This window comes from Oncorhynchus tshawytscha, linkage group LG31 (genome assembly GCF_018296145.1).
Source record: "Oncorhynchus tshawytscha isolate Ot180627B linkage group LG31, Otsh_v2.0, whole genome shotgun sequence".
In the NCBI taxonomy this organism is placed as follows: Eukaryota; Metazoa; Chordata; class Actinopteri; order Salmoniformes; family Salmonidae; genus Oncorhynchus; species Oncorhynchus tshawytscha.
The window spans coordinates 19574401-19601381 of record NC_056459.1 but is presented as its reverse complement, the minus strand read 5'-3'; the positions used below and the strand labels follow the sequence as shown (position 1 = coordinate 19601381).

The 26981-nt window shown below is 41.5% G+C and overlaps 1 protein-coding gene across 1 annotated transcript in view; it reads right to left on the bottom strand.

Annotated features, from left to right (window-relative positions):
- The window catches only part of trps1 (trichorhinophalangeal syndrome I), a 177443-nt gene that overhangs the window by 98535 nt on the left and 51927 nt on the right, over nucleotides 1–26981 (bottom strand). Inside the window, exon 5 of the mRNA XM_042309830.1 lies at nucleotides 4241–4913. Within this exon, the coding sequence (XP_042165764.1) occupies nucleotides 4241–4913 (673 nt within the window). The remainder of the gene's footprint in view (nucleotides 1–4240; nucleotides 4914–26981) is intronic.

Genomic DNA, 26981 nt, shown 5'->3' with positions numbered 1-26981 from the left:
TGGATGGAAAATGATTGATGATAATAGCAGACAATATTGACACTCCTATTTGCCACATCTTCAATTTAAGCCTACTAGAGAGTGTGTGACCTCAGGCCTGGAGGGAAGCTAAAGTCATTCCGCCATCCAAGAATAGTAAAGCCGCCTTTACTGGCTCAAATAGCTGACCAATCAGCCTGTTACCAACCCTTAGTAAACTTCTGGAAAAAATTGTGTTTGACCAAATACAATGCTATTTCACAGTAAACAAATTGACAATAGAAGTTCAGCATGCTTATAGGGAAGGACACTCAACAAGCACAGCACTTACACAAATGACTGATGATTGACTGAGAGAAACTGATGGTAAAATTATTGTGGGGGCTGTCTTGTTAGACTTCAGTGCAGCTTTTGCCATTATCGATCATAGTCTGCTGATGGAAAAATGTATGTGTTATGGCTTTACACCCCCTGCTATAATGTGGATAAAGAGTTACTTGTCTAACAGAACACAGAGGGTGTTCATTAATGGAAGCATCTCAAATATAATCCAGTTAGAATCAGGAATTCCCCAGGGTACCTCTTTAGGCCCCTTGCTTTTTTCAATTTTTCAATTTACTAACAACATGCCACTGACTTTGAGTAAAGCCAGAGTGTCTATGTATGCGGATGACTCAACACTATACACGTCAACTACTATAGCGACTGAAATGACTGCAACATTCAGCAAAGAGCTGCAGTAAGTTTCAGAGTGGGTGGCAAGGAATAAGTTAGCCCTAAATATTTCTAAAACTAAAAGCATTGAATTTTTAAAAGCATTGAATTTGGAATAAAACTCTCACTAAACCCTAAACCTCAACTAAACCTTGTAATAAATAATGTAGAAATTCAACAAGTTGAAATGACTAAAATCCTTGGAGTTACACTAGATTCTAAAATGTCATGGTCAAAACATATTGATGCAGTAGTAGCTAAGATGGGGAGAAGTATGTCTATAATAAAGTGATGCTCTGCCTTCTTAACAGCACCGTCAACCAGGCAGGCCCTACAGGCCCTAGTTTTGTCACACCTTGACTACTGTTCAGTTGTGTGGTCAGGTGCCACAAAAAAGGACTTAAGAAAATTGCAATTGGCTCAGCACAGGGCAGCACGGCTGGCCCTTGGATGTACATAGAGAGCAGATATTAATAATATACATGTCAATCTCTCCTGGTTCAAAGTGGAGGAGAGATTGACTTTATCACTACTATTATTTATGAGAGGTATTGACATGTTGAATGCACCGAGTTGTCTGTCTAAACTACAGGCACACAGCACGTACACCCATGCATACCCCACAACACATGCCACAAGAGGTCTCTTCACAGTCCCCAAGTTCAGAACAGACTACGGGAGGCACAGAGTAGTACATACAGCAATGACTACATGGAACTCTATTCCACATCAAGTACCTGACGCAAGCAGTAAAATTTGATTTAAAAAACAGATACAAAAACACCTTATGGAACAGCGGGGACTGTGAAGCAACACAAACATTGGCACAGACACATGCATATACACACACGATAACATACGCACTATACATACACATTAATTTAGTACTGTAGATATGTGGTAGCGGTGGAGTAGGGGCCTGAGGGCACACAGTATGTTGTGAGATCTGTGAATGTATTGTAATGTTTTGTAAACTGTATAAACTGCCTTAATTTTGCTGGACCCCAGGAAGAGTAGCTGCTGCTTTGGGGATCCATAATAAACAAAAATACAAACACAAACCCATGTCACAGATTTAAACCTGAGAATATGAGTGGGATTTGAGAAAGTGAAGTACTAAACTGTGTGAGGCTAAGTACAAACCTGGTTTCTCAGGTTATTTTTGCTTTAAGAACACCTCCCTTTGCTTTGCCCCATGTTATAATTCTAGGTGATGACTCATAAGCTAAGTCATGGTAACTGAAAAAACATTGTGATGATCGACGCTAAAAACCTCAGAGCCCTTCTGAGACCCATTAAGCCCTGAGCTGTCCCAAAACATTCTGATTCAACATTTCCTGAAGACTATGGTCTAATCTCCGCCCCCGCCCCAATCCTTTCACACACTGCGTTGACTCGCCTTAGATAATGACTTAACCGCGCTGCTCAGCCGTGCCACGCCCTAGCCTGGCGTCTGCCAACACAGCCAGTGCTGCCAATGTCTCCCCAACCCAGAACTGTCCACAAAGAGAACGAAGAAAAAGAGAAATGCCAAAGACAATGGAGATAGACTAAGAGAGACTGAATAACGCACAAAAGCACATTATTCAAATCCACACAGCCCAGTTCTAATGTTGAGAGACAAAATCAGCTTTTTGTTTTTTAAAAAACGAATGTGTTACATAAGACAATGATGGAGTTTGGATGGAGAGCTCGTAGGAAGTGCTGCTGTCCCCGTGGGCAGCTGACAGTTTCTCAATGTTCTGTGTCAAAGGGGTTGAATGAAACGTGGGTGAAGCACAGCAGATGGGAGCAAGAGATGATGTCAGAGCTTTGTGGGATAACCCGCCACCACCTCCCACCTCCCTCTGTTAAGTCCAGCCCTGCTTCAGTTCAAAGTAAACACTAGACATAACATATGCAGAACATGTCATGAAGCCGTTGAATCCACACTGAAATATATACAATTGCCTGACCTTGGAGAGAAGATATTTCGATTGGAGACTAATTTTATTTCAATGTCAGATGGCAGTAGTGGTGAAGGCTTCGGAAGAAATACATTAAAGGCCTCTTTGTGAGGCAATTGTCTTCTTCTAATGGTGAATTCTAAGGCAGTCTGTTCCTGCCACGCCATGTCTCTCCACACCTTTATAACTACAGACAAGCCCCAAAAATAGTCTGCACCGCCAGTCTTATCTCTGACTTTAAACCCAGTTTTGTAGATATTTATGAAACTCACTAAGCATGACTGAATGGGGCCTGCAGGCATTTTGTGGCAAATATCCCGATGCTGAAGCCTCCACTACACTGTACAGTATAAACACAGAACACGCACACACACATACACACACACATGCCAGATACTGCTGGTAATCTTTGTAATCAGTGTGATCTCTTCTCTCTGACAGTGTGTGAGGTGCGGGCTGATGACTCAAAGTTTTCTCTGCCATCAAGTCTCCAAATCATTGTGAAGAGGCCTTCAAGATGGCCAATGTGTTGATATATGTTATTTATTAACTTGTACACTATGTGCTGATGTCCACTGAAAGGCATGATTGACAGCCTGGGAATCAAACGGCGATGTCGGATCCAAAAAGCCAAAGACCCGTTGGGAGTGCCAGAATGAGTGAGAACATTAACTCCAAAGCCAAATGAACCAGCGAGATAGATTCAATACAAACCGCACTGAGTTAATCAAGTCTTAATGTGAGATTCTTATCTCTGAATTAAAAGCGGCTGCATACAGAAAGGAAGGCCTCTATTGACAAATAGCCAGACATTTGTTTTCTCTCCGCTTCTTCATTGAACCATTGTTTTTAGCTGTGGTGTGTGTGTGTGTGTGTGTGTGTGTGTGTGTGTGTGTGTGTGTGTGTGTGTGTGTGTGTGTGTGTGTGTGTGTGTGTGTGTGTGTGTGTGTGTGTGTGTGCGTGCGTGCGTGCGTGCGTGCGTGCGTGCGTGTGTGTGTGTGCGTGCGTGCGTGCGTGTGTGTGTGTGTGTGTGCGTGCGTGTGTGTGTTTGTGCGTGTGCATGTGTGTGTGCGTGTGTGTGTGTGTGAGGGAGATATAGCCATTGTCATGTCTGTAAGTCTCAGGGTGGCTGGAAACAATATCTCAATTAGACCGGTCGGAGCTCAGAGAGAGGGAGAACTAACCAGAGGCGGTTCATTCTGCTGTTCTGCTGGCTTGGTCTTACCTCATTAAGGCCGAGCAGGGGAGACAAACATCAGCTTTGGGGGATTGATAAACATGGTGGGAGACTAGAGCGAGACTCTAAGGATGAGAAGGATGTGAGGGATGAGAACATAACAGAGGCTCTCTGGTGTGGCACAACTCGGAGCACCACCATTCATCATTCAGGGACGATGGCTTCAAAATGGCTTCCGCCTTGGTTCTCTCTCTCTCTGCACTGCAGTGACCTCCAGCAGAGCACAGCAGCAGAACTTAGGCCATTAAAACACAGGAGAATAGTCCAAAATAGGCTGTTTTCATGAACAGAGATGGGTAGTGGAGTGAAAAAAATAAAACAAGAGAGAGGGTGAGGAAGGAGAGAGAGTGGAGAGTTTACTTACCCTTAGGAGCGACTGGGACTCCTCCTTGGCGGCCTTGCCTTCGGTGGGTGAGGAGTACTGCTGCACCAGATGCCCGGGCTTCTCGGCACCGCCCTGGGGCTGTCCTGACAGGAAGGCCTTGGTGTCGACCCCCCCCAGGCTGAACACCAGGCCTGGGGAGTCCCTGAGCACCGCTGACCCCCCCTTCTGCTGGTGGTGCTGTTGCTCCTGAGAGGCGGCCACAGCATTGAGTAGATGCAGGGCGCCCTGGGGATACTGGGCCGGACTACCCCTCAGTATATCCCCGGCCCGCTCCTTAGGCACCCATACTAGGCCTGCTGCGTGGGATTGGGCCTGGGCCTCTCTGGCCTCCACCCATCCCTTGGGGCCCTGGGTGTCCTTCTCGTCCAGGGCCTCACTCTTCACCCCTCCCTCGGCACCCGGCCCTGCCTCAGCGGCGCGACCCTCCGGGGGAACCAGACTGTAGAGCTTGAGGTCGCCCTTGCTCTCCTCCTTGATGCTGAGGGTGGAGGGGGTGGTGGCGGAGCAGCCGTTGGTGGTGGTGGAGGAAGCGGAGGGATGAGAGGAGGCGGAGGAATCCTGACAGTGGGCCGTGTTGAAGTGATCCAGAAGTGATGAGGTGTCAGAGGCCGTAAAGCTGCAGTGGCGGCACCGGCAGCAGGCGTGGACTCTCCTACAGGCGGAAGACAATGGAAGGGTTAATGAAGGAGGGAGGGAGAGTCTACAGGGACAGACATGGAGGGAGGTAGACAATATCAGAGGATGAATAGTGTGCCAGTCTTGACCACGAGAAAGCATACATCGACAGGCAGTGAGAAATATCATCAGGAAATGAATACCAGCGCAACCTTGGTCAACATGAGTGTATGTTTTTTAATCAAATCATTATGGGTTCAATCAATTTCAATTGAATGAATCTCACTGGCTAACTCTATCTCGCGCTCATCTCACAAGCATTCTCCAACCTCCGACCATCATATACTGTATCAAATTCACCAATAATTATGATACACCACATGAAAACTTCAGCTAAATAACCAGTTGGGTTTTGCTCAGAACCACAATGAACCATCACAGCAGGTTCAAAATGCTTTCATTTCCTGTTAACGTAGCCATGTCTCTACAGAGATGTCCAATGCATGGATGTCCAAATAAATAAACACAACTTCGTCGCCCACTCCTGTTTATTTTACCAGCATCAACAAGAGTGCTAGGAGTGTGGCCATTCATCCATAGCCTCAACTTTTCAGACTTATAAGCATGCACGTTTCCAAAAGGCATAGTGATCAAAGGGCAGTTACATTATGAATAACTAACTACATTGTTGAAAAAAGGCATAGTGATCAAAGGGCAGTTACATTATGAATAACTAACTACATTGTTGAAAAAAGGCATAGTGATCAAAGGGCAGTTACATTATGAATAACTAACTACATTGTTAAAAAAAGGCATAGTGATCAAAGGGCAGTTACATTATGAATAACTAACTACATTGTTGAAAAAAGGCATAGTGATCAAAGGGCAGTTACATTATGAATAACTAACTACATTGTTAAAAAAAGGCATAGTGATCAAAGGGCAGTTACATTATGAATAACTAACTACATTGTTAAAAAAAGGCATAGTGATCAAAGGGCAGTTACATTATGAATAACTAACTACATTGTTGAAAAAAGGCAACGTCCTGTCAGCTTCTCTTTAACTCTACACTCTACAAAAAAAAGGTGCTATCTAGAACCTAAAAGGGTTCTTCGGCTTTTCCCATAGGATAACCCTTTGAAGAACACTTTTTGGTTTCAGGTAGAACCCTTTTGAGTTCCACCCTTTCCAAAAAGGCTTCTACCTGGAACTAAAAAGGGTTCTTCTATTGGGATAGCCGAAGAACTCTTTTGGAACCCTTTCTTCTAAAGGTTTAATCTAATTATGAAGCAATAAATATTTAGAATTTCTTCCTCCCACCTACCTCCAACTGAAAGGCAAACAAAACAAATAAAAACAATAACAACAAGTAATTGTTATTGCATTTGTATTGTTGCATTCTAGGATTTAACACTCACAAATTGAATTTCATTCCAAAACGCTATACAGTGCATTTCGAAAGTAATTCAGACCCCTTGACTTTTTCCACATTTTGCCTGAACTTACAGCCTTATTTTAAAATGTATTAAATTGTTTATTTCTCCCATCAATCTACAGACAATACCCATAATGACAAAGCAAAAACAGATTTTTAGGAATGTTTGCGAATTTATTCAAGAGAAAAACTGAAATATCACATTTACAGTACATACAGTTGAAGTCGGAAGATTACATACACTTCGGTTGGAGTCATTAAAACTAGTTTTTCAACCACTCCACAAATGTCTTATTATTAGATTATTTCACTTGTAAATTACTGCATCACAATTCCAGTGGGTCAGAAGTTTACATATACTAAGTTGACTGTGCCTTTAAACAGCTTGGAAAATTCCAGAAAATTATGTCATGGCTTTAGAAGCTTCTGATAGGCTAATTGACATAAATTGAGTCAATTGGGGGTGTACCTGTGGATGTATTTCAAGACCTACCTTCAAACTCAGTGCCTCTTTGCTTGACATCATGGGAAAATCAAGAGAAATCAGCCAAGACCTCAGGAAAAAAATGGTAGACCTCCACAAGTCTGGTTCATCCTTGGGAGCAATTTCCAAATACCTGAAGGTACCACATTGATCTGTACAAACAATAGTACATTAGTATAAACACCATGGGACCACGCAGACATCACACCCCTCAGGAAGGAGACGCATTCTGTCTCATAGAGATGAACGCACTTTGGTGCGAAAAGTGCAAATCTATCCCAGAACAACAGCATTTGTGAAAATGCTGAAGGAAACCGGAAACCGGTACAAAAGTATCTATATCCACAGTAAAACGAGTCCTATATTGACATAACCTGAAGGCCGCTCAGCAAAGAAGATGCCACTGCTCCAAAATAGGCATAAAAAAGCCAGACTACGGTTTGCAACTGCACATGGGGACAAAGATTGTACTTTTTGGGAAGCTTGATGAAGGCTAACCGAAACGTTTGACCCAAGTTAAATAATTTAAAGGCAATGCTACCAAATTTTGTATTTTTTTCCCCTTTATTTAACTTGGCAAGTCAGTTAAAGAACAAATTCTTATTTTCAATGACGGCCTAGGAACAATGGGTTAACTGCTTTGTTCAGGGGCAGAACGCTAGGGGATTCGATCTTGCAACATTTCAGTTACGAGTCCAATGCGCTAACCACTGGGCCATCTGCCGTCCCAAATATTAATTGAGTGTATGTAAACTTCTGACCCACTGGGAATGTGTTGAAATAAAAGATGAAATAAATCATTCTCTCTACTATTATTCTGACATTTCACATTCCTAAAATAAAGTGGTAATCCTAACTGACCTAACACAGGGAATTTTTACTAGGATTAAATGTCAGGAATTGTGAAAAAGTGAGTTTAAATGTATTTGGCTAAGGTGTATGTAAACTTCCGACTTCAACTGTAAGTATTCAGACCCTTTACTCAGTACTTTGTTGAAGCACCTTTGGCAACGATTACAGCCTTGAGTCTTCTTGGGTATGACCCTACAAGCTTGGCACACCTGTATTTGGGGAGTTTCACCCATTATATCTGTAGATACTCTCAAGCTCTGTTAGGTTAGATGGGGAGCGTTGCTGCACAGCTATTTTCAGGTCTCTCCAGAGTTTTTAGGGTTCAAGTCCGGGCTCTGGCTGGACCACTCAAAGACATTCAGAGACTTGTCCCGAAGCCACTCCTGCATTGTCTTGGCTGTGTGCGTTAGAGTTGTTTTCCTGATGCACGGTAAACCTTCGACCCCAGTCTGAGGTCCTGAGCACTCTGGAGCAGGTTTTCAACAAGGATCTCTCTGTTCTTTGATCCATTCATCTTTGCCTTGATCCTGACTAGTCTCCCAGTCCATGCCGTTGAAAAACATCCCCACAGCATGATGCTGCCACCTCCATGCTTCACCGTAGGGATGGTGCCAAATTTCATCCAGATTCGACACTTGGCAATCAGGCAAAAGATTTCTATCTTGGTTTCATCAGACCAGAGAATCATGTTTCTCATGGTCAAAGAGTCTTTAGGGGCATTTTGGAAAACTCCAAGCAGGCTGTCGTGTGCCTCTGTATAACGTAACAAAATATGGAAAAAGTCAAGAGGTCTGAATTCTTTCAGGAGGCACCATTTTCTGAAATGTTGGTAAATTAGTTTTTATTGTTTAAAGAAATTATGAAAGAGAATGGTGTTTTTTCACTATGTAATCAGGAAATTTGGTTGTTCAATGACAGACATGTATTTATTTAAAATCTATCACTTGATGGTTTAGTTTCTGAGACACAAATGATCATTTCTTTGGGCAAAATGCTATATACCTGGCGTACTTTCAGAAAAATAAGTAGTACTGCTAGGTTTTACACAGTCAAATGTCACAAATAACTAAATGTTTTTTTTTTAATATTACATTTTTTACAAATTATACATTTGTGTCATCAATATACAGTACCAGTATTTCTTTATTTTTACTATTTTCTACATTGTAGAATAATACTTAAGACATCAAAACTATGAAATAACACATATGGAATCATGTAGTAAACAAAAAAGGGTTACCATCATGTCTAAAACTAATGATCAACTGTAATTTCCCTTTACTTATTTGAGCTGTTCTTGCCATAATATGGACTTAGTATTTTACCAAATAGGGCTATCTTCTGTATACCACCACTACCTTGTCACAACACAACTGATTGGCTCAAACACATTAAGAAGGAAAGAAATTCCACAAAGGAACTTCTAACAAGGCAAACCTGTTAATTGAAATGCATGACAGTTTACTACCTCATGAAGCTGGTTGAGAGAATGCCAAGAGTGTGCAAAGTTGTCATCAAGGCAAAGGGTGGCAACTTTGAAGGATCTCCAATATAAAATATATTTGGATTTGTTGTCACGCCCTGGTCAAAGTATTTTGTGTTTATCTTTATGTATTTGGTCAGGCCAGGGTGTGGCATGGGGTTTTTGTAATTGTGGTGTGTTTGTCTTGGGGTTTTGGTGGTGGTATTGGGATTGTAGCTTAGTGGGTTATCTAGCAAGGTCTATGGCTGTCTGGAATGGTTCTCAATCAGAGGCAGGTGCTTATCGTTGTCTCTGATTGGGAACCATATTTAGGCAGCCATATTCTTTGAGTTTGTTGTGGGTGATTGTCCTTAGTGTCCTATGTGTACTCTCGGTTAGTTTGCACTAGATAGGCTGTTTCGGTTTTGATTACGTTTATTGTTTTGTGTAGTGTTCGTGTTTCTTTATTTGATTAAATATGAATCTCAATCGACACGCTGCAGTTTGGTCCGACTCTCCTTCATCACCACTAGAAAACCGTAACATTTGTTTAACACTTTTTTGATTACTGCATGATTCCATATGTGTTATTTAATAGTTTTTATGTCTTCACTATTATACTACAATGTAGAAAATAGTAAAAATAAAGAAAAACCCTGGAATGAGTAGTCATGTCCAAACTTTTGACAAGTACTGTACATATTTTATATATATTCACCGTATATATTCACCGATATATATCATATATATACCGTCATATATATATGATGAATAATTCAATAAGGTAATATGAGATCTGTTTGTAAAATGCTTACATTTTTGTCATTTAGCAGATGCTCTTATCTAGATCGACCTACCTTTGCATTAATCTTAAGATAGCTAGGTGAAACAACATATCACAGTCAAATATACAGGACACGAACATTCCATTCCAGTTAAACAATGGATATATAGCATTTAGTTTTTAAAAAATGAACAATTCATACACATCTAAAATCTATAAATAAAAAGTATGAGAACACTAAGGTTTTACACACACATGAAGGTACCCATAAGCCATCATTTCTGATGAAAAAACTGGTAGAACAACTTAAATAAATAAACTATTCTATTCTATAGTCAATTTTGTTCAAAAATAAAACACCATTTTAAATTACAGTTGATTTCAATCAAGCGCCACAGTACGTTCAATTTGGCTGCTGTGGGGCAAGGAGACCGCCAGCTCCACTAAAACTATTGACAACAACGTGCCATTTTCAAGGGATTGTTAAATAAATGCTATATCTAGTTGCTTTTCATATCATCACCTATTGAGCAAATGTCTGATTATGTCTGATTATCTAGCAAATGTCTAATTATGTCTGATTATCTAGCGTGTCCTGCGTTGCATATAATCGATGCGGTGCATACTTGCGAAAAAGGACTGTCTTGCTCCAATGTGTACCTAACCATAAACATCAATGCCTTTCTTAAAATCAATAAACAAGTATATATTTTTAAACCTGCATATTTAGTTAATATTGCCTGCTAACTCTGTGAAGACTATTTCTTCCTAACAAAGACAGACAACCTTGCCAAACGGGGGATGATTTAACAAAAGCACATTTGCAGAAAAAAAGCACAATCGTTGCACGACTGTACCTAACCATAAACATCAATGCCTTTCTTAAAATCAATACACAGAAGTATATATTTTTAAACCTGCATATTTTGCTAAAATCGAGGTTAGCAGGCAATATTAACCAGGTGAAATTGTGTCACTTCTCTTGCGTTCATTGCACGCAGAGTCAGTGTACATGCAACAGTTTGGGCCGCCTAATTTGCCAGAATTTTACGTAATTATCACATAACATTGAAGGTTGTGCAATGTAACAGGAATATTTAGACTTAGGGATGCCACCCGTTTGATAAAATACAGAACGGTTCCGTATTTCACTGAAAGAATAAACGTCTTGTTTTCAAGAAGATAGTTTCCGGATTCGACCATATTAATGACCTAAGGCTCGTATTTCTGTGTGTTATCATGTTATAACTAAGTCTATGATTTGATAGTGAAGTCTGACTGAGCGGTGGTAGGCACCAGCAGGCTCGTAAGCATTCATTCAAACAGCACTTTTGTGCATTTGCCAGCAGTTGTTTATGACTTCAGGACTATCAACTCCTGAGATTAGGCTGATGTAACCGATGTGAAATGGCTAGCTAGTTAGCGGGGTGCGCGCTAATAGCGTTTCAAACATCACTCGCTCTGAGACTTGGAGTGGTTGTTCCCCTTGCTCTGCAAGGGCCGCGGCTTTTGTGGAGCGATAGGTAAAGCTGCTTTGAGGGTTGCTGTTGTCGATGTGTTCCTGGTTCGAGCCCAGGTAGAGGCGAGGAGAGGGACGGAAGCTATACTGTTACACTGGCAATACTAAAGTGCCTATAAGAACATCCAATAGTCAACGGTATATGAAATACAAATGGTAGAGAGAGAAATTGTCCTATAATTCATATAATAACTACAACCTAAAACTTCTTACCTGGGAATATTGAAGACTCCTGTTAAAAGCAACCACCAGCTTTCATATGTTCTCATGTTCTGAGCAAGGAACTTAAACATGAGCTTTTTTATAATATTGCACTTTTACTTTCTTCTCCAACACTTTGTTTTTGCATTATTTAAACCAAATTGAACATGTTTCAATTATATTTGAGGCTAAATTGATTTTATTGATGTATTATATTAAGTTAAAATAAGTGTTCATTCAGTATTGTTGTAATTGTCATTATTACAAAAACATATATTTTTTAAATCATCCGATTAATCGGTAACGGCTTTTTTTGGTCCTCCAATAGCAGTAAGCATAATTAAACACTCTTAAAAACAATTTTGAAAATGGGTTAGTGAAAAAATGGTTTGAGAAAAAATTACATTAGGTCACTATGTTTAGCTAAATGCATGGGCCCATCAGCTGCTTGACAAGCAAAGCCCACAAAGGGTGGGAAATGAACCAAACCACTCATACTTGTCAGGTATAGTTTTTTTTTTATATCACTCAAATATCCAATTAATGGTGGCTAATATTGAGAGATATCGTGAGGCTACCCTACGTATCTGATATTACGTGATCAGTTGTTGCAGTTACTTGCTGTATAATAGAGCTAAATGTGTGTAATTGTTTTGCATGGAATAATCATCAAATTGTAGGTCTGACTACGCTCTTCAAGAGGTGATGATATTACAACCAAATAGTAAAAATGTATTTCACAATCCCTTGAAAATGGCACACACTTGTCAATGGTTTTAGCGGAGCTGTGGGACTCTTTGCCCCCCAGCATGCAAATCGAATGTTCTCACCTTATTGTGAAGCTTTATTGAAAACAACCTATACATTACATTTGTCTTATGCAAAACCATATCTGAGACTCACAGCATACAAAATAATTGTGCAATTACATCTAAACTGTTTAAAAATGTAATCTGCTACATACAAGGGATAATTTGATAATCTATGGCCATAATTTTGGGTGAAATTACATTACTTAGGACCAATGATTCATTAATCATTACAGCTAAATCATTTAATGTATTAAATAAATAGTTTGGTTTCTAAATTTTCTAAAAAACTTTGAAGCTAATTTCTGAAGCTTCTAGAACTTTTTGTAATAGTCTACACACCATAGAACTACAAAGGATTTTTACACAGCATACTACAATTCCCAAAGTGCATTTCAACTCCCAGGGTGCAATGCTCCACCCAGGGCTGCTGGCTGGCTGGCTAGTGGCTACTGCTAGCAAGCCCAGCCCAGACAAACGTGACATAGTCTAAATATATCGCTGTCATAGCCAAGTTATGAGGGCATTTCACATTACTTTTGGGTTGTAATCATATATTTATTTTTTTCGCCTTTATTTAACCAGGTAGGCTAGTTGAGAACAAGTTCTCATTTACAACTGCGACCTGGCCAAGATAAAGCAAAGCAGTTCGACACATACAACAACATACACATACAACAATTATAATGCTCAAATGAACGTCATACTGAGTATATGTTAATGTCAATGTCACTCAAAAATAATTCAAATTTAGTTGCAAGTAGAATAACGTTACAATGCAAATGTCATGTGTGAAAGAGTTTTTAACATTTTTTTAATGTTGTTTTGCAACTAAACCTCCCTTGCACTGCACTGCTTTGTAACACCTTTTGCATAGTTGTTTCGGTGGGCTGGCCCTCATCATCTGCTCTGTAAGCAATGTATTCCCATAGTTCACTTCTGGAGACAGTTTGGTCAAAAAGCTGCAGGCGTGGAGGTATGATGTATTCATTAAAATAAGCCATGCTGTCGGGATTTTCTCTCTCCTCTCACTTGCTTGTCAAAACCCTGGCTAGCTTACTACTGCCCCCTTGAGAAGTTTCAAATAAATTAGTAGACAGACTCCATCCGCTCAATCCGTATATATTTGACAGAAACACCGAAAATATCAATTCTAGTAGTCAACCGTTTTTCCATGTTCAAGTATCGAAAAAGTACCAAAGCTTAGGTATACCGTGCAACACTAGTGCGTGTGTGTGCGTGTGTGCATGTGTGTATGAATGCGTAAGTGCCTACTTTGTGCATGTGCGGTGCGTGCGTACGTGTGACTCTGTGACTGTGTATATGTTAGTAACTGTGTGCATGCATGCCTCCATGTGTGTGTGTGCCTAACTTCTCTACAGAGTAATCTGGCTAAACTCTTCACAGATGCTGAACAAAGGAGCAGCAACCTCGGCATCTCTCTCCCTCCCTCTAGACTCTGTCAGTCAGCATTATGGCTTCGAGCCACGAGAGGTCCTGCCTTCTACCTGGTTTTACACCGATTACACCATAGAGGTCTTCTACCTGGTTTTACACCGATTACACCATAGAGGCCTTCTACCTGGTTTTACACCGATTACACCATAGAAGTCTTCTACCTGGTTTTACACAGATTACACCATAGAGGCCTTCTACCTGGTTTTACACCGATTACACCATAGAGGTCTTCTACCTGGTTTTACACCGATTACACCATAGAGGCCTTCTACCTGGTTTTACACCGATTACACCATAGAGGTCTTCTACCTGGTTTTACACAGATTACACCATAGAGGCCTTCTACCTGGTTTTACACCAATTACACCATAGAGGTCTTCTACCTGTTTTTTCACCGATTACACTATAGAGGTCTTCTACCTGGTTTTACACCGATTACACCATATAGGAATTCTACCTGGTTTTACACTGATTAAACCATAGAGGCCTTTTACCTGGTTTTACACTGATTACACCAAAGAGGGGTTCCACCTGGTTTTTACACCAATTACACCATAATGGTCTTTCACCTGTTTTACACTGACTACACCATAGAGTCCTTCGATTTGGATTTACACCAGCTGTAGAAGAGATGTGAATCCCTGCCTTAAACCAGGTTTTACACCTGTAACAGCAAAGGGGAAGCCATCAGGTTCGGTTGAACTGACAGGTGAGATCAGTTAACCCAGCAATCAGCTTTTTCCCAGTCAAGCCCTGTAGCAGAACCTAAAGAGTAAGGTGCCCTAACTATGAATCAGGAAGAAGTGAGGAGAGACAGGCTTTCATCATCGAGAAGAACCTGTTTTCCCCAGCATGCAGTGCGGGAAGTGTGTTCGCTTAGAGACTCAGGGGCAGAAGGAACCAGATCAAAGGCTTTGGAATTTCAGTACGCATAGGAGTGTGTGTGCATATATGTGTGTGTGTGTGTGTGTGTGTGTGTGTGTGTGTGTGTGTGTGTGTGCATATTGTGTGTGTGTGTGTGTGTTGTGTGCATATTGTGTGTGTGTGTGTGTGTGTGTGTGTGTGTGTGTGTGTGTGTGTGTGTGTGTGTGTGTGTAGTCTGCAGGCAGGCTTCTCTGATTATCTGTACTGTTTACATCTCAAAGGACAGCTGCACCAGGCCAAGAGGCCAGCTATGCCTCTAAAGAATGTCCTGAACATCTGTGATTTTTCAACTCAGCAGCGCATCCAATAATATGCTCTCAACTCCCCACAAACATATTCACCCTCAAAACAGTGCCTGAGGAAGGCCCGCAGCATCGTCAAGCACCCCACACACCTTAGCTCCGAGTCGCTCACTCCACGATAACAGAACATGAGGTCTGATACCAACAGGCTCAGAGACAGTTTCTATCTACAAGCCATCAGACTGATGAACACTTGAACTGGACTGGCCACCTGTACTGACGCTCCACACCTTAGCACACACTAGTGTTGCACGGAATACCGAAACTTTGTTACTTTTTCAACAAACCCCCCCTCCCCCAAAAAAACGGTTCAGTACTAGATTTTCTTTTACGTACTTCTGTCAAGTGTGTTTCACGTGATTGAGAGAATCAAGTCTGCATCAGCGCAGCCCCTTTATAGTGCGAAGAGCAGGGTGCCTGCTCCACTTAGTCATTCATTGCTAGGGCTGTCTGGGCTGCATTGATAGCTCCCCAGTCCCCACTCATGCTGCACAGATGTTAACAAACTTGAATAATGCAACACGGCATGTAGAAATGTTGAAACTGTTCATTGCTTTTCGCAAAACAATGTCCGTACAGGTTATAAAACTTTCACAATGCAAGATGAAACCGGTAGCTTCCAGCTTTAATTGTAGGCTAACTTTCCTTGCTAGCTTACAGCTGAATTCACTACAATAGTACTTTGTTTGTGATAATGTGTAAACCATCACGCAAAAAATGCTGATTTCAGAGCTGATTGTGACCAAAAACATCCCTAGCCACCAAAAAGTAATTCACTTCTTCGTCTCTCTCGCCTTCCATCTGGTTTCCACTAGCACCATTCATAGGTTGCACCTTCGTCACTTGGTCGCATCATGCCATTGTTACGAACGTTCTCATTGTTACGAACGTTATCAAGCCACCCCGCGTCATACTGGTGCCCTAAAGTGGTGATTAGCCCAGTCATTCTGGAAGGTGTCTAACTACTGTTTAGTCTAAATTAAACTATAGTGCCTCAAAATACGATGACATTGCTAAAGTAGTCAAATATTTAGTAGAAAACAATTTTGCCAGCATTATCATGTTGTCAAATGTACTCTAGACAGATGGCATTAGTTAGCAAAGTTTGTCAAAAAAATGCTAACGTTAGCTAGCTAATATCCAGTGGCCTCCCCTCAATCTTAACTAGCTAGCTAACATTATACTGCATCCAAAGGCAATCTGGTGACATCAAAATGATGGTACTAATTATTTGCCTCCTTTTGAATGTCATTGTATTTCCAAGCCACTGTAATGTCTAGAGTACATTTGAAATCTTCATCAGCACTCACTGACGATGCATTGAGTAGAATATTCAGTGTTCGGGCATCATTCCAAAACAAGCATTAAAAACAATATCGTGACGAAACATGCAACCCATGAATAGCCACAATGTCAGATTCCACAGCCACATTCTGCATAGTGAATAACATGATTACTTTTTTATTTTATTTTAATTTTACCCCCTTTTTCTCCCCAATTTCGTGGTATCCAATTGTTAGTATCTACTATCTTGTCTCTTGTCACGGCTTCTTAACACAGCGCGCATCCAACCCGGAAGCCAGCCGCACCAATGTGTCGGAGGAAACACTGTACACCTGGCAACCTTGGTTAACGTGCACTGCACCCGGCCCGCCACAGGAGTCGCTGGTGCGCGATGAGACAAGGATATCCCTACCGGCCAAACCCTCCCTAACCTGGACGACGCTATGCCAATTGTTCATCGCCCCACGGACCTCCCGGTCGCGGCCGGTTACGCCAGAGCCTGGGCGCGAACCCAGAATCTCTGGTGGCACAGAACATGTTATTTTATTGTACTGATCAACCCCATTTGCATAGAATAAGTCATCTCTTATTTTATAAAAGTGTGCAATGTCTCTTTAAGAAAGTAATGATGTTGTCTCCTGGGTGGCGCAGTGGTTAAGGGCGGCAACATCATTACTTTCTTAAAGAGACATTGCACACTTTTATAAAATAAGAGATGACTTATTCTATGCAAATGGAGTTGATCAGTACAATAAAATAACATGTTCTCCTAGCAGTTGACAATAAAATAAGTCCTAAATGGAAGGGATTTTTTGTCATCTGTAGCCCCATGATATCAGCTAAACCAAGCTCAATAACTCACTGCATGCACACACTCCTACTGAATAATACTAATTCACCTGTATTGTGAATAGAACTAGGCTACATCTTGATTTACCCAGTTTATCAATATAGATTTACCATTCAACTAAATGTTTTCTCGTAGGTAGATTGGTAAAAACAAAGTCAAATTGGTTGTATAATCAATTAAATTGATGCATTTACATAAACATTGTAAAATGTAATGATATTGAACTCAAAGATGCCTAACGATGGAACAGAGCAGTAGCTGCGTTTATTTGTCTAGATCAAGTACCATTCTGTGACTGGCTAATTTACCTTCTTGTTTTGTTTAGCTATCGTTGTGGTATCAAATACCGTAATGGTAACGAGTATCATGGAACTAGACGTGATTTCGGTATCGAAGTCAAAATGATGGTATTGTGACAACACTTAGTACACACACACTCATCCACACACACAATACACACACACACATACAGTATACATTCATGCTACACACACATCACAACTGATGCTACCAGTCTCTTACTATTATTGCCAAATACTTCACAATGTATACATTTGCCCCCCTATTCCCACTTGGACTATAAATTGTGCCTTCCTGTATTAGACTTATGCTAAAATGTTTATTATATTCTACCGAGACATTTACTTTATGTTCATATTCTTATATTTTATTATTTCTTAATGTTGTAGCATTGTCGTGAAGGAACCTGGAAGTAAGCATTTGCAACTTGAAACACGGGGCCACAAGCACACTTGCAATAGTGAGGAAAATCTATATCAGCATGTACTCTCACGCACATACACACAATGAGACAAAAAGAAACACACACACAAACACACACATGCATGCACGCACGCACGCACACACACGCCAGCATTCATTTCATCACTCACACACTCAGCCTACACACCTATTCAGACCCTAGAGAACCTGGAAAATACGCTGTAGCTCTAGACTGTACTAAACGTTCCGACGCCCTCTTGCTCATGCCCCAACTACAAACCAGGAAGAAGTGAGGAGAGACAGGCTTTCATCATCAAGAAGAGCCTGTTTTCCCAGCATGCAGTGTGTCAATGAGTTCGCTTAAAGTCAGACACAGGGGCAGAGGAACAAGATCAAAGTCCTTGGAATCCAGCACACATAGGTGTGTGTGTGTTTGCGAATGTGTGTAGTCTCTGCAGGCAGGCTTCTCTGATTATCTGTACTGTTTACATCTCAAAGGACCGCTGCACCAGGCCAAGAGGCCAGCTATGCCTCTAATGAATGTCCTGAACATCTGTGATTTTTCAACGCAGCAGCGCATCCAATAATACGCTCTCAACTCCCCAAACACATGCACACACATACTCACTCACACAAGGCTCTACGCGGAACTTTTTTATAAGGAGCACGTGTGAGCCTAAGTGGAAAAATGTAGGCGCATACAAAGAAATTTAGGAGCACCACATAAAATGTTTGATGTAATAGCGCTAGAATCCTTCATTTTTATAGGCGCACTGGTGCTCCTAAATAAAAATTCCAGGTCGCACAGCAAAATATTTAGGCGTATATGCAAGTAAAATGTTTGCACTGTAGAGCCCTGTCACACACACAGGGCCACAAGCATACTTGCGATAGTGCGGAAAATTTACAGTATACTAGCATGTACTCTCACACACATACACAAAATAAGACACAGAGAGATAGACACATGCACGCACGCTCGATGCCCACACACACACACACACAGAGACCAGCATACGTTTCATCACTCACATCGCACCTATCCTCTGGGCTAGCGTAGCGCGGTTTTCTTCAACAACTATTTTCCTACAAGACCAGAAAACAAACAACATTACATACAAATTCAATTACAGCTTCATGAGAATAAACGGACAAGTGTGCAACCTGAGACACACTGATTGTTTTCCGTGGTTTTATTACAGGGGAGTTATGGTGAGTGATAGAGACAGAGCCTCCTCCACGGCCAGTCCTTCCCGCCGCAGACACTTTCACTTATCATTACGCTTTCAAATGAGAAGACAAACAGCTCCTTCTCCCTCTCTCTCTATTTATCTCTCTCCCTCTCTCTCGCTCCTACTTTTCTTACGTTCTCTTTTTTCTCCCTCACTACTGAAGGCAGCAACAGCTCACACACATAAAGGACAGCCTGAGTCCAACATAAATCGCTATCCTCTCCTCTGCCGACCTCACTGACAGCAAACACAAATATTTCTGTCGACCCAAAACCGAAATTTGATCATTGGCTAGCCCAGGGACGTGGTGTAACGGGCTCTTGTCAGGATGTTCGCAGGCTGTAAAATAGAATTACAGTAGACTATCATTTGCCAGATATTGTTTCTGCTAAAATGCATAAGGGTTGATGTTGTTTATTGATTGGATTAGGGTCAGACTAAGACACCACTGATACATACAAGTTTACATTTTGTTTTACAAAACTGTAATGCTGTTCAACAAAATATTCTTTAAAGTTTCAAATAAGCACCACATTATCAGCTAAAATGCAGACATTTTACAGTATATTGAAATATGTAAATTCATACTTGGGAATAAATCGTTTTTGAATGATTTTTGCTTTATTCATGACCTTGTACCCACTCCAAATTTAACAAATTACAGAACTGGGAATAATGAGGTGGTTTAATTGAGGTGTGTCTTCAAATAGAATACCGACATTTATGGCTCAATTACTGCAATATAAATAGTTAAGTATTAGCCATTATTTGTACACAGAGCTGTGAAAAGTGTTTTTTGTTTCCATGGTAGATTGATGAAAAGACAATGCAATGCAATTTAATTGATTTAATTCAATTAAGGAAAAGTTAACATAAGTTCCTTCCCATTTACAAAACTAACTGTCTAACAGTCATTTAAATGCATTGTTCGTCTTGTCCCTTTGTGGTTTAAAAATGATTTTAACCTTTGAGTAATTGTTTAAGCCATGAGAAGAACAATGATATCTATAAATTGAATAAGCAGATTTGGGGAGAGAGGGGTAAGTTGAGCGATTTTTTTACATTCAGCATCACTCTGTCAAGGGCAAAATAATATTCTTTCTAACAAAGATATCTACATACATTTCAAGGTACACCATAGCCAAATACATTTAAACTCAGTTTTTCACAATTCTTGACATTTAATCCTAGTGAAAAATCCCTGTCTTAGGTCAGTTAGGGTCACCACTTTATTTTAAGAATGTGAAATGTCAGAATAATAGTAGAGAGAAGGATATATATCAGATTTTCTTTCTTTTATCACATTCCCAGTGGGTCAAAAGTTTCCATACACACAATTAGTATTTGGTAGTATTGCCTTTAAATTGTTTAACTTGGGTCAAACGTTTCGGGTAGCCTTCCACAAGCTTCCCACAATAAGTTGGGTGAATTTTGGCCCATTCCTCCTGACAGAGCTGGTGTAACTGAGTACGGTTTGTAGCCCTCCTTGCTCGCACACACTTTTTCAGTTCTAACCACAAATTTTCTATAGGATAGAGGTCAGGGCTTTGTGATGGCCACTCCAATACCTTGACTTTGTTGTCCTTAAGCCATTTTGCCACAACTTTGGAAGAATGCTTGGGGTCATTGACCATTTGGAAGACCCATTTGTCACCAAGATTTAACTTCCTGACTGATGTCTTGAGATTTTGCTTCAATATATCCACATAATTTTCCTGCCTCATGATGCCATCTATTTTGTGAAGTCCCGCAATCCCTCCTGCAGCAAAGCAACCCCACAACATGATGCTGCCACCCCCGTGCTTCACAGTTGGGATGGTATTCTTTGGCTTGCAATCCTCCCCCTTTTTCCTCCAAACATAACGATGGTCATTATAGCCGAACAGTTAAAAAAAAAATTCCTCAGACCACAGGACATTTCTCAGAAAAGTACGATCTTTGTCCCCATGTGCAGGTGCAAACCGTAGTCTGGCTTTTTTATGCCGATTTTGGAGCAGTGGCATCTTCTTTGCTGAGCGGCCTTCAGGTTATGTCGATATAGGACGCGTTTTACTGTGGATTTAGATGCTTTTGCACCTGTTTCCTCCAACATATTCACAAGGTCCTTTGCTGTTGTTCTGGGATTGATTTGCACTTTTCGCACCAAAGTACATTCGCGGTATGATGGCTGCATGGTCCCATGGTGTTTATACCTGCGTACTATTGTTTGTACAGATGAATGTGGTACCTTCAGGCGTTTGGACATTGCCCCCAAGGATGAGCCAGACTTGTGGAGGTCTACAATGTTTTTTCTGAGGTCTTGGCAAATGTCTCTTGATTTTCCCATGATGTCAAGCAAAGAGGCACTAAGTTTGAAGGTAGGCCTTGAAATACCTCCACAGGTACACCTCCAATTGACTCAAATGATGCCAATTAGCCTATCAGAAGCTTCTAAAGCCATGACATCATTTTCTGGAATTTTTCAAGCTGTTTAAAGGCACAGTCAACTTAGTGTATGTAAACCTCAGACCCACTGGAATTGTGACACAGTGAATTATAAGTGAAATAATCTGTAAACAATTGTTGGAAAAATTACTTGTGTCATGCACAAAGTAGATGTCCTAACCGACTTGCCAAAACTATAGTTTGCTAACAAGAAATGTGTGGAGTGGTTGAAAAATGACTTTTAATGACTCCAACCTAAGTGTATGTAAACTTCTGACTTCAACTGTATGTCTGCATTGAATGAAATATGACCACTACCTTTTAAAACCATGTCCATCTTTATTTCCCAAACATTCAAAATCACTTTCTGTCTTTTAAGCATCTTTTAACACAGGCTTAACACCTTACAAACACTTAATACTTTTTTAACACGTTTAACATAGGCCAGGCCCTGGTTTTACCCCCTTATCCCAGTGATAATGCCTTGCATAACGCCTGGAAGAAAATTCTTACATTTGCTTAATTCGCCATTGGCTCAACTTACCAAAGGGCAAACATGTTGACTATATTAGCCCACACAATTAAAAGGATGCACTTTCATGCTAGGTTTAGGACCTCATATTGAAACTTATAGAGAACCCAACTGATGTATAGAACAATCTTAAAAGTATCTACTTTTTAGATACAAGCATCATAAAACCTCTAAAACAATACATTAATTTGGCTCTGTGAAAATCAGTTTTGTGGACCTAACTTGCTTACCTCTTTTTTTTTGTACCCCCTTTTCTCCCCAATTTCGTGGTGTCCAATTGTTAGTAGTTACTATCTTATCTCATCGCTACAACTCCCGTACGGACTCGGGAGAGACGAAGGTCGAAAGCCATGTGTCCTCCGATATACAACCCAACCAAGCCGCACTGCTTCTTAACACAGCGCGCATCCAACCCGGAAGCCAGCCGCACCAATGTGTCAGAGGAAACACTGTGCACCTGGCGACCTGGTCAGTGTGCACTGCGCCCGGCCCGCCACAGGAGTCGCTGGTGCGCGATGAGACAAGGATATCCCTACCGGCCAAACCCTCCCTAACCCGGACGACGCTAGGCCAATTGTGCGTCGCCCCACGGACCTCCCGGTCGCGGCCGGCTGCGTGCTTACCTCTTTTTAATGGTTTCTTCCTTCACAGACTCCACGAAATGATGACCTCTTCCTAAATATTTGGTGAAATTATTAATTTTGTGTATGGCTTCCAAGAAACAAGGGTGGCTCAACTTACCCCTATGACTCACCTTATCCCACTCTTCCCGAGGATATTTCAGGTATTTCAGATATTTCAATATTTCAATTGCAATTGATTTGAAAACAAGTAGATGTTGATGTGAACACACTTTCAAGAATCCCCACCACACACAAATAAATGTGGTGCACACACACACATGCATCTACACACGCACACACACACACACACACACACCCAGCCAAATGTATCTGTCTGTACAAGGTTAGCTGCAGCCATACACGAGTGGATGATTTAGGACGGAGCAAGATGGCGTCTTGGCAAGTCTCTTTTTCTCCCCTCTCTCTCTCTCTCTCTCTCCCGCCCTCTCTCTCTATATATATACCCCCTCTCTCTCTCTATATATATATATATATACCCTCTCTCTCTCTATATATATATATATATATATATATATATACCCTCTCTCTCTCTATATATATATATATATACTCTCTCTCTATATATATATATATATATATATATACCCTCTCTCTCTCTATATATATATATATATATATATATATCTCTATATATATATATATATATATATATATACCCTCTCTCTCTCTCTCTATCCCCCTCTCTCTCTCTCCCGCCCTCTCTCTCTATATATATACACCCTCTCTCTCTATATATATATATATACCTCTCTCTCTCTCTCCCTCTCTCTCTATCCCCTCTCTCTCTCTCTATCCAGTCTCTCTCTCTCTATCCCCTCTCTCTCTATCTATATATATATACCCTCTCTCTCTATATATATATATATATACCCTATCTCTCTCTCTCCCTCTCTCTCTATCCCCTCTGTCTCTCTATCCATTCTCTATCTCTCTATCCCCTCTCTCTATATATATACCCTCTCTCTCTCCCTCTCTCTCCATTCTCTCTCTCTCTATCCAGTCTCTCTCTATATATCTATCTCTCTCTCTCTATCCCCTCTCTCTCTATCCCCCTCTCTCTCTCTCTCCCTTCTGTCTCTCTCTTTCTCTATCCCCTCTCTATTTCTCTCTCTCTACCCCCCTCTCTCTCTCTCTACCCCCTCCCTCTCTCTCTTTCTTTCTATCCCCTCTATCTCTCTCTCTCTCTCTCTATATATATATATATATATATATACCCTCTCTCTCTCTTGCTATACTCTCTCTATCCCCTATCTCTCTCCTACTCTCTTTCTCCTCCTCTCTCTAAATTTTATTTCAATTTAAGGGGCTTTATTGGCATGGGAAACATTTGTTTACATTGCCAAAGCAAGTGAAATAGATATTTCAAATGTCATATTATGTCTTAATACAGTGTTGCAATCCTGCACAAATAGTAAAAGAACAAAAGGGAAAGTAAATAAACATAAATATAGGTTGTATTTACATTGTGGTGTTTCACCCAATAGATATGGGAGTTTATCAAAATTGGATTTGTTTTTGAATTCTTTGTGGGTTTGTGTAATCTGAAGGAAATATGTGTCTCTAGTATGGTCATACATTTGGCAGGAGGTTAGGAACTGCAGCTCAGTTTCCACCTCATTTTGTGGGCAATGTCTCTGTTGGGGATGGCTTTGTTATGGAAGGTTTGGAGAGGCTGGGGGGACTGAACTGAACTGGGGGATCTGAGCTGGATAGGCTGGGGGTAAAACATGTTACAGTGGAAGTCTTCCATACCTGTGCTGTGCAGGGTAACGATGCTGTAAGCCCTAAAGGCTGACTGATAATGTAACATGTGTGTTCTGTGCTGCTCAATATTACACTTCATTGTTCCTTAAGGAAAGATGGAGAATATTCCCCCTCTGCTCTTCTCTGCTCTCACTGAAGGTTGATTTAAAGGGATGGCCTCAGACAGGGTGGGTAGGCTGTGTGTGTGTGTGTGTGTGTGTGTGTGTGTGTGTGTGTGTGTGTGTGTGTGTGTGTGTGTGTGTGTGTGTGTGTGTGTGTGTGTGTGTGTGTGTGTGACAGAGAAAGAGAGGAAAGAGAAAAGTTAGAGAGGTGGCAAAAACTAATTTGTGTTTAATTTCCATGGCCATTGATGGTATTAAACCGCTGCTCTCTACATGACTGCCGTATCAAAAATCTGCACTTTCTCCAAAATACATAAAAATGATTTTAGTGATTTGGTAAAAAAAAAAAAAAATGTCTGTGTCAGTAAAAGTATTGAGTGGATGTAATTTGTGGGCTATGAAATGAAACTCCCTTAGCTATACACCAGTGAACACACTTAATACTGGGTGTTTTACGAGGGCCGGTCGGCAGATGCAGAGCTGTGGGGCGAACTGGACTGAATCACACCAGGGTGACAGACAGATACCCTGACATCACAGAGGAAATGGAAACTCTGGCCCAGCACGACTGGTAGCTGGGCTGCCCCGTACACCTCTCCCTGTGGAGGAGGAGGAGGGGGAGAAGGAGGGAGCTGGAAGGGTTTTCCTCCCCCTGTGCAGGTACACTAGGCAGGATGCAGAGAGAGGAGACTAATGATCCAGAACAGTGGGGGAGGGGGGGTCTGAGCTGGAGAGGCTGGGGGAGCTGAACTGGAGAGGCTGGGGAGCTGAACTGGAGAGGCTGGGGGAGCTGAACTGGAGAGGCTGGGGGAGCTGAACTGGAGAGGCTGGGGGAGCTAAACTGGAGGGGCTGGGGGAGCTGAACTGGAGAGGCTGGGGGAGCTGAACTGGAGAGGCTGGGGGAGCTAAACTGGAGGGGCTGGGGGAGCTGAACTGGAGAGGCTGGGGGAGCTGAACTGGGGGGGCTGGGGGGACTGAACTGGAGAAGCTGGTGGGACTGAACTACAGAGGCTGGGGAACTGGAGAGGCTGAGGGTAAAACATGTTACAGTGGAAGTCTTCCATACCTGTGCTGTGCAGGGTAACGATGCTGTAAGCCCTAAAGGCTGACTGATAATGTAACATGTGTGTTCTGTGCTGCTCAATATTACACTTCATTGTTCCTTAAGGAAAGATGGAGAATGTTCCCCCTCTACTCTTCTCTGCTCTCACTGAAGGTTGATATAAAGGGATGGCCTCAGACAGGGTGGGTAGGCTGTGTGTGTGTGTGTGTGTGTGTGTGTGTGTGTGTGTGTGTGTGTGTGTGTGTGTGTGTGTGTGTGTGTGTGTGTGTGTGTGTGTGTGTGTGTGTGTGTGTGTGTGTGTGTGTGTGTGTGTGTGTGTGTGTGTGTGTGTGTTAGACGGCTCTGCATCAGTATGGTGTTCACGTCCAGGCTGCAGGGTGTGCGGGGGTCTGGAGGTGAGTGAGGTGGTGACCAGCACATAAATCTACAGCACAGAGCCAGACCAGAGCAGGCCACTGCATACAGTACATAGGTTCTCTTTGGTCCGAGCATAACTCGGCTAGGCGAAGCAACCATCTGTGCACTCATACTCCTTAAAGACCTTCGCTTGGAAGCGAGAACAAAGCGTAAACATTCCTGTTGTTTGTCCCTCTTGAGCCACCGTAGCAACAACATAGCCAGAAACACTTCAAAATAGTCAGAATTAACCTAAGATAAATCAAGAAACGTGTCATTCATTTTAACCAGTTTTTTTCCCAGGAGGTCTTAGTCTTGCAATTTTACATCTAACTAAAATGTTTGGTGCAGTACTCCTCAAGTGAAAAAATGTGCATGAAAAACTAGTCACCTCTCATTGAATAACAACAAACACTTCCTTTAAGACTGAAGGAGTAATACTACTGACCAATCACCGACCAAGGGGCGTAGAGTTTGCCTCAATAAAAAAACGTGTGCACAAACAAACGGAAAAAAACCTGCCGAAGACCAAAATGAACAAAAACATTAAAAAATGTCATCATAATATACGTGGAAACTGTTTCAATTGGGAACATGCGGTAAGCTTTACTCTTCCTGCGCACCAGACATCATGCACGGAACACTAACTCACAGACACACACCACATCCAGATATGTATTGTAGTTGAATGGAACAGAGTGTAATATGTACAAAGACACAGAGACGAATACAAAACAGAGGTGGAAACAACATGTATTTGTACACATGCAGCAGTGGAGGCTGGTGGGAGGAGCTATAGGAGGATGGGCTAATTGTAATTGCTGGAATGGAATCAATGGACCGGTATCAAACACATCAA